The following is a 9,554-nucleotide window of genomic DNA, read 5'->3' as shown; positions in this document are numbered from 1 at the left end:
ATAAAATCATTGTTTGACGGCCCTCTTCTGGGCCAGTGTTGTTTTGTTCTTATCCTCAATATTTAGAATTTGGGACAAAGTCTAATAAGGAAAAATCCTCACGCTTTTGTTTCATTTGAATGATTTATGGTGACTTCAATGCAAAACACCTCTATAACATTGTTAACTATGAAAACACATCTTATGTGTTATGTATATTAATGTGTAAATTAATAATTATGTTCTCTTTTTGTCCTGGTTACATGGATGAAGAAGTCACACATTCGCGAAAAGGAATTTCATCTTAATCTGAAAACAATCCCGACAAAACCAGTAAATGGCTTGCATTTGTATAGCGCTTTTGTCACGGTCCTGGGTCATTTTGACCCAGCATTTTCAGTTCTTAAATTCCTTTGTATTATGGTTTGTATTCTGATCCTTTTGTTATGCTTTGTTTATTAGTATTATTCTGTGTTTTAGTTATTCTTTGTGAGGGATTAGTTCTTAGGTTGTGTCTCTTGTTTAGTTTAGGTTCAGTTCAGTGTCAGGTCTGTGTCTGTTTCTTGTTTCCTGTTTTATTGTGAAAGGTTGTGCCTTGTGTCAGTGTGTCTAGCTTTGCTCCCTGTGTCTCCCTCCTGTTTTCCATTCCCTGATTACTCCCCTGTGTATATAAGCCCTGTGTTTTCCTGTTTCCCCTGTTGTGTTGTACCCTCAACCTGCTGTGTGTTTAGTCTCCTGCTCTGGCTTAGTGTTTCTTTCCCAGTGTTTCAGTCCTTAGTTCCTCTGTACAGAGTTTTGTTTGGTTTGATGAGTTTTAGAGGTTTTTGTCCCAGCAATAAAGCTGCGCTTTAAGTTTGACTTCCGTGTTGAATCCTGCATTTTGTGTCCACCACTCCTGCCTGCCTGCCACACAGCTAACCATGACAGCTTTACTTAGTCCCTACACTGTAAACCCGGATAAGTTCAATACACTTGATCGTGGCTCAAGAGTTAGGAGTTCGCCTTGTAATCGGAAGGTTGCCGGTTCGAGCCCCGGCTTGGACAGTCTCGGCCGTTGTGTCCTTGGGCGAGACGCTTCACCCGTTGCCTACTGGTGGTGGTCAGAGGGCCTGGTGGCGCCAGTGTCCGGCAGCCTCGCCTCTGTCAGTGCGCCCCAGGGTGGCTGTGGCTACAATGTAGCTTGCCATCACCAGTGTGTGAATGGGTGGATGACTGGATATGTAAAGCGCTTTGGGGTCCTTAGGGACTAGTAAAAGCGCTATATAAATACAGGCCATTTACCATTTAAATCGTTTGAGGAAACCGATTCCCTTCAAATGATTTGAGTAATCAACCCAAAACAAAAAATTAACTGATTTAGTCAAGTAAACTTAAAAGTAAAATTGTCACAATTTACTATATTGAGTCATCGCTACCTAAAGTGTTTAAGTATTCAATATTTCAAAAATAATTTGTTTAAGTACAGTTAAATTAATATTAATAGAAAAAACTAAATTGGTGCTAATATTACAAAACTCACTTTTTTGCGTAGTGTTTAATTAAAAGCGTCTTTTAATTAAATGTATTATTATTACTAAAATTTAATATGTCAAGGCAAACACACTCAAAACCAAAGACCACTAAAGTGTTTTTTGTTTTTGTTTTTTACTTTATTTATAACAAAACAAGACTTTTGTTTTCCTTTGAACAGTATTCCAATTTTTACACATGGCGCTTCTAAGAAGACATTTCTTTCAGAAACAAACACAATATTTCAGTTGTTCCTAGCCACTTTTTGACAAGAATTTATTTGTGGTCTCTGAGGTAGTTTTTTTTAACAGTAAGTTTTTTGTTAGCACAATTGGACTTCCAATAAAACATTTTCTTTAAAACAATCCTTTTAAACAGATAAAACTGTGTATCACAAGTAAAGAACTTTGGTGCGACACTCTGGGTAACAAGTTGTAACAGTAAAACTTATTTTCACAAATATTTTAACTTGGAAAAATAAAAACTATGGAATAAGGAATGGCCCCAGCGAGACAATGAAATTAAAGGAATAGTTCACTGATTTTACGTAATAAGATATGTTCTTACCTTAGCTTTGACAAGTTGATGTGTACCAGTCTTGTCTTTGTGCGTGCCCTCAGTCATGCAAATGGAGCAAAGCCTCTCCCATATATTCCAAATACCTCCACTTTTTGCTCCTTTTAGAAGCTACCAAGTTCCCCCATGTTTTCCCTATTTATGTAAAATTACATGAAAAGTGACACTCTCCAAGTTTAGTTTAACTAAATTTAACGTGTGGATTTTCTAAGCCGATAAGAAGGGGTACTATATTACAAGGTGTAATAACACTGTAGGAGCACTTCTTCATCCCCCCAGTAACTCAGTCTATGCTCCAGAGTGCACTAGGGTTACTGCGCGCTTGTAATATAGTGCCCCTTTTTATCGGCTTAAAAAATCTATACATTAAATTTAGTGAAACTAAACTTAGATAGTGTAACCTTTCATGTAATTTTACATAAATAGGGAAAACGTGGAGGAGCTCGGTAGCTTCTAAAAGGAGCAAAAAGTGGAGGTAGTTGGAATATATGGGAGAGCCTTTGTCTCGCACAAAGACAAGACAGATATGCATCAACTCTTCAAAGCTAAGGTAAGAACATATCTCAGTATGTAAAATCAGTGAACTACTCCTTTAAGCCCTGGTTTTGCCATCCACTAAAAACAAAAAAAGACAATTACAAACACAATAATGACTTCCTGAACTTGGGAAAAAGCTGCTCAATGAAGAGTGAACATTCAATGTATCTATGCACACATTGAAAGCTCATTTTTTAGCCTTTGGAATTTTGGAGGAGGATCGTTTCATCCCAGATTCAGCATAATCTGCTGGATAAACAGGAATGTATTCTTCACGCACTTTGGGTACTCCAAGTGGAGTGCATAAGTCAGTCCAAACAGGAGACACATTGCCAAAGGAAGACTGCAGATGGAATCCATTACCACATTGTCCTCTAGAAGGATCCCCAGCTGGGAGGGGTTCAGTTCTTGCTCTGGACTTCCGTTTTCACCATTGAAGATGATTCCTATTGGGATTTCAAGGTCACCATCAGCAGCATTCTGGGGGGGGGGGGGGGGGGGGGGACTGTGAGTTAACCTGTTGGTGGAGAGTAAGTATAAAAGGTCAAAGTATTGTATTTCTATAAATGTTGTTTATTATTTAAGTACAAGTTAATTGTTCAAATAAAAAAACAACAGGAAATTTTGGGGAATCTGTAAGGCTTATTGTCATTAAACAACTGTATAATGAAGTTTGTCCTCTGCATTTGACCCATTCTTCAATGTTGATAAGGCAGCAACCCGTCAAGAGAATGGCGCTGCAGCGGCGCACATGTTAATAAAGTAAACTTTACGAGAGGCCGTACAGGTGCAGAGGAGCGGTGTTCAGCCCCTCGAGCCTCAGCGAGGGGCTGAGCGTCAGAGCGCGGCTGTGCAGAGAATAATGACAGGTTTATTTGTCCGTGTGAACGGCTGGAGGTGCCCGGCCGTGCTCTGGTCCTCCTCCTCTGACCGGGGCCGGAGTCCGGACCCGGGCTAACCCTGAACACGGTTTGGATGTGCTCACACCACACAATGGAACCGCGCGGTTTGGATGGACGAGGAAGATGCTAGAACCATTACGCATGAGCAGGGGTTAAGGCTGTGAGGGTTACAGCCTTAAAACATTTATAATAAATACTTTTCACTACTTTGCGGATTTCACTTATTGCGGGTTGTTTTTGGGACGTAACCCCCGCGGTAAACGAGGGTTCACTGTAGATTGAATTAGCGTGCACATTTGCGTAATGTAACATGCAACTATTTTTGCTTAAAGTTGAAATAAAAAGATTTAACTCACCAGTGTGCGTGGAGGTTTGAGGAAAAGTACTCCATCGACTGTAGACTGAAACAAACATGTCCAATCCCAGGCAAAACCACCAAAAACGACTTGTCTTAATTTTTCCTGACAAACAAGTCCAGACGTCTCTTCGGTTCCAGTGCTGGGAAAAATATGGGAGGGGCAACAAAAACTTAAAAATAGTGAAAGTGCTTTCAACTAAACATGATCAGTAAACATCAAATTTACTTTTATTATTTGAGTGTTGAGTTTAAAACTTATTCTCTTATAAAAATTGAACTTAAACTATTTATTAGAATAAACTTAAAATAGAAAGGACCATGTTAAATGTATTCATTTTAGTGCATCACATGCAAAACAATATAGGTTAAGTGCAAAAAGCTTCCACCAATGAGTTCTGTCTGACACAGTTATATGATTTTAGTTTTACAAAGAAAATTAATTACCATCAGTGATTATAGCTAAACCATTTGAATGATAATAACTTTTGGGATTACAGTGTATGGACCCCAAAGCGCTTTACACTACATTCAGTCATTCACCCATTCACACACACATTCACACAGTTTTCTTTGACCAGTTTATTGCTCAAAGTCAGTATCCAGACAGTGAAAGTGCACAGTCTGCTTTATGATTCAGCCATAAAGCAGCTATATAAACCTGGAGGTGTCCCGAGGTGGACTCACCGGAGAGCGACAGTAAGGGTGAGTGCTGATCAGCACATTCATGCTCAAATTTCTAATGACAATAATCTGACATATTCAGATGTTAATTTTCTTTTAATAAAGTGGGATATTTCATTTTATTTTATAAATGTATGTCAAGTAAAAATCTAATCAGATGTGGCAAGAGGAACTCTACTATTTTAATATATAGTGTGGTTTTAAGAAATGCTTTAATATTACCATTTTAAGGCAATAAGTCATCAAATGTAAAGTTATTTTATATGCTATATGTGTGTTTATAACTTCCACCTGACCTATAATGGAAATAATAGTATGATAATATATATTTATATATATTAATTTATATATTTATAATAATATAAATTTATAATGCTTTAAATTTGTATTTGTTTTGTTTCACTGATGCATACTACTGTCATAAATACTGTCTCTTTTGGGTCGGAGGGATGGGGGGAAATGTAGAATAAATAGACCCAATACACCCAAAAATGTAACATAGAAGATAAACTACATATAAAGCGTTATTGTGGTGGCACAGATGTTTATTTCTTCTATATTTTGGGGGTTTTCAGTGAAAATGGAGTTCACTATGTTGGATTCTAACCTTTCAGAGTAAAGTCAAAAATAAATGGCTGTAAATTTAGTTCTTTGTCGTTTAAGGTGTTTGACACTGGTGAAGATAAACATTGTAATAACTGAAACCAGCTGAAAGAAAGAAATAATATTTGAAACTGTAAAATATTACGCCAGAAAATATTTGAGCTCATTTGTCATTTGGATAGCTGGATTGGTGGAATAATAGATTCTGATGTTAAAGATTTAGCTTGTAAAAAGATCTCATAACTAAGGTTTTGTGTTTCATCTTCAGATGAAGCTGTCTGTGTTGTTGCTCTCGGCCCTGCTGGCTCTGTCCTCAGCCAGTCTGCAGGACATTGTGAAGAAGAGCATACAACTCAGAAAAGGTAAGCATATCATACATTTTATGACATATTGTATAGAGATATGGATAACAGCTTTGTAGTAACACTTAAACCAAAGTAAACCTGAAGTGTGTTGCGTTCAACATCCAAAGATCCCCCACAAAAATGTAGTTTCTGAATATTTTGTATATTTTGTAGCTAGAATAAAAGAAAGGAAAAACAACCTTAATTCAGGATCATTCAAGTGTTAAGAGGTTAAAAAGAGATTAAAGCTTGTTGCCTGAATTGAGGTTGATGTGTTTGACACTTATCTCTTCTGTTTTATGGCATTTTTTCTTTTCTTTGTCTCTCTTATATAGTGTCCTTATTGAAACCAGAGGTGGAGGGCCGGGTCCCTGAACCAACTGGTAACAGAAAGGTGTTGGGTCCTCTAAATCCTGCTGATCTGGAGCAGCAACAGGATCTGCCTTCCTCCTTCCTCTTTGGCGATAATGTCAACCTGCAGTGGCTGACCTGGGATGGATCTCTGCCCAATGGAGCCGTTTCCATCTACAACGGCTATACCGAGCGTATTGACTATGTCTGCAAGTACAAGTGTGAGGCTGGCTTTTATAACCCTAACCTGGGACCTTACTGCCGCTACCCCTATGGTGACCGTGAGTATTACGCCCCTGAGTTTGAGATCCTGGCTAACAAGGACAACTTTGAATTCCTGGAATGGAAGGAAGGCTCCTACGGTTCACTCCCACAACATTCAGTGAGGACGTGTGCAGGAGTTGACATCTACGTTGGGAAGAACAAGTACGGTCTCGGGAAGGTTGTTCCTCAGTTTGAGGCCTTCTTCCTGCCCTGGGAAGGTGATGAGTACTGGTATAAGAACTACCAGGTCCTAGCCATCAACAGGGACGCCTACACCCAGCACATCTCTGATGTTAAGTATGGCATTGATGAGGTCACCATCTTCCAGTATCCTCCTGAGACCATGCGTATCTCTGGTATCACCAACAATGAGTGCCAGACAGTGGTGAAGACAGTCACCATCACAAAGACCTCAGAGGTGGAGACTACCTGGAACATCGGACGAGCCACGATGCTTGGTGTCACGGGCAGCATCACAGCCGAAATCCCCTTCATCGGCTCCGGGGGCATTGAGCTTGGTGCTGAGAAGACGCTGCAGTTCTCCAGGGGAACCACCGTAATCGAGACGCTCAGCCACTCCGTGTCTGTGGAGCTCACAGTCCCACCAAACCACACCTGCAAAGTCCGCATGGAGGGTCGCAAGATGAAAGCCGATATCCCCTACACGGCTCGCCTCAGCCGAACCTACCGCAACGGAGAAACCCAGTGGACCACCATCACCGGGACATACGACGGAGTCCAGATCGGAGAAGTCCGGGCAGTGGTGGACCGCTGTGAACCTGTCATAGATGCCAAGCCTTGCCCCTAAAACCTGGGAGAAGATACACTAAATCATATTTTTCTGATCTTATCTGGTGATTGTGATAATGGAAGCAAATGATATGTCACAATAAAAAATACCACTCATGTCTTTGTTGGTAAATTTAAAATATCTTTCATGTGCGCAAGTGTATGAGTTTATTCAAAAATAAAGCAATTTGGCACGTTTCTCCTGTTTTCTGCATTTTGTTAAATTAGCTCATTAAATCAATCACCAGAATGTGCCAAAAAAAGGGTATCTGGGCAATTGAGGCCAGATATGTACTCAAGCACGGTTTTCTATTTCTGCTATATCGTTTGTAAATTGGCACAATAATTGATCTACTTTCAATAAAGACATATCCCTCTATTAACCCACAGCATAGCAAACAGTACTATTTCAGATTCATTAGAAGGCATAAATAATAATTTGACTTCTGACACACAGTTCTGATGTCATGCTTCTCATTATTACAAAGCTGTAATTCTAACAGGTGAACCAAGACTACAGGTTGAGTTACACAATTGAAAAGTTTATCTTTATTTTCACTGTCAGAACTTGTGTTTTTAAAATGTTTCCTAAGTTCTAAAACATTCAAATTTCTCTTTTTGGAAGAAAATATTTACCCACAGCTTTCATCTGGTCTCACTATAGCAACCCAAGGCAGCATCAGCATGGGTTCATAGGCATAATAACTCTGTGATAGGCCCTGGGGTATATATATTTTTTTCCCTTTATATTATTCAGTTCTTGGTTAAACTTTTACTCACAATTCACATTAGTATCATAGATATTAATGTGTTTTGGTAGAAGACTGAATAAGAGGAAAAGAGGCATTAATTCAGTCATTTTTTCAAGACAGCGACGCAAACTGATTTCAAACATGGGTAAGAAAATAATTTGTTGGTGTTGGACAACTACAGAAAAACTTTCTGGAAATGATGTGCTAACACATAGTAGAGTTTTTAAAAAGCGCTTTTAATTTGTTTTGTAGCACAATCCATTGTCCAGTTTTGACAATGAATAAAATAATCATTTAATTTGAAACTGTAAATCACACTGAGAACATTTAGCCTCTATTGTGTGAAAATAAAATGGTGAGACAGAAAAACATCATCAGCTGTCTGACTGAATAACTGCTTGGCACGCTCACTGATATAGGCTGAATCTGAATAGCATAATATAAATGTTCTTTACAGACAGAGACTGGATGCTGAAGCAGCTGAAACTGGTGACTGTGCAGTTTAATCAGTGCAAATGACCTTTGCACAGCCTTGTTTGATACACAGTCCTCATTCAGCCCTAAATAAATAAATTGATAATAACTTTCTGTCTGAAGGACGCACAGAGATGGCCCTGACATCAGCGATTTTCAATGATAGCACTGTGTGTGGAGAACAATGTCCGTGCTGAGCGGCTTCTTCTCCAGCTGAATCTTGGCAGCCAGCGACATTACGCAACAAGGCCCGTCTTAATCACTGACCCGCTATTACAGGAGATCTAATCAACTTGTTCTCTGTCCGAGCTTATCTGAACGTACAGGATCTTTTCATCAGCGGCGAGAGAGAGGCCACAGCACTTTGGACATCATGTGATCGAGTAGATACGGCACACTAAATCCAAGCAAATTTATTTATGAGGCACTTTTAACGATCTTATTAAATAAGAGCAAGGATCAATAAGGAGTCCTGTTATCATCAGGCGCATGAGGACTTTTGTTTCCAACACTCGTGAGCTGCAGGCTTTCAGGTCAAGGTCAACCGCAGCCATCCATTCATGAGTCTTTAAGCTGACCTAAATTCTTTGCAAATTTAAGGAAAACCCTTAAATCTTGACTTCCACAGTGAAGGGAAACTGTGGCTGGCATGTTTTGGGTTCTCACGGTGACTAAAAACCAGTACAACAGATGAAAGTGCTCCTCATCTATAGGCCAAGAGGGGTTTGATGGGGAAGACAATGCTGTAAGCTAGGCTCCTCATACATCTGTTGCAGTTTTGTACACTGATAAAAAGCTTTCATCAAACACCAAATGATGGAATATCTCAGTGTCTTGATGTTATTCTAAAAAAATAATCAGTCCACAAACCCCCTCAGGAGCAGCTCTTTTTTTTGCACAGTACATTGAAAAGTTTCGCCACATACTATTAAACTGTTCCACATTATCTAAGTACCTGACCTGTCCCTATGTACGCACATAGGTACGAGTGAGTTCACACAATTTTTCCAGCATTTCATCACTTCATAGAAGATATTAACAATTCATTTTGAGGGCTGAAAAAATGTAAGTTGTTAAAACAGTGCAACCAAATTAGTTTTCTCCTTGGGTATCACAATGGAAAAACAAATTCTTTCTTACTTCTTTCAAAATTATTTTACTTATAACCAATTTTCAATTCAAGTTTCAATAGCAAAACTGCACCAATTCATCATCTGCATTGTAAAGTAACAGAAACAAGCATTCGTACCCTGGATGTTTGACCTATTTTAGTTTTTCAAATCCTCTGAGCAAGCAGAAGACTTCATGACACTCACAGCCTCTGTAAGACTGTGTCCTTGAACAAGACATTAAAGCTGCCAATTGGCTGTAACTGTCAGTATGATTACACACCATATGAGTGTAACGGTATGTTGCAGAAGCTCAAACAAACTCA

At 39.1% G+C, this 9,554-nt stretch overlaps 1 protein-coding gene across 1 annotated transcript; it reads left to right on the top strand.

Annotated features, from left to right (window-relative positions):
* Nucleotides 1–4,535: 4,535 nt before the first annotated feature.
* On the top strand, nucleotides 4,536–6,912 carry LOC309718388 (natterin-3-like; the record flags this gene model as incomplete). Its single annotated transcript, XM_082553556.1, has 3 exons — nucleotides 4,536–4,563; nucleotides 5,414–5,507; nucleotides 5,825–6,912. Exons 2-3 carry the CDS (start codon nucleotides 5,414–5,416, stop codon nucleotides 6,910–6,912), a joined length of 1,182 nt encoding a protein of 393 aa, XP_082409682.1. The 5' UTR covers nucleotides 4,536–4,563.
* Nucleotides 6,913–9,554: the final 2,642 nt, after the last annotated feature.

The sequence above is a fragment of the Aulonocara stuartgranti genome (genome assembly GCF_965226115.1).
Source record: "Aulonocara stuartgranti genome assembly, chromosome: 12".
NCBI classification, from domain to species: Eukaryota; Metazoa; Chordata; class Actinopteri; order Cichliformes; family Cichlidae; genus Aulonocara; species Aulonocara stuartgranti.
Note: the sequence above shows the minus strand (reverse complement) of the source record. Positions and strands in the feature narration are given on the sequence as shown.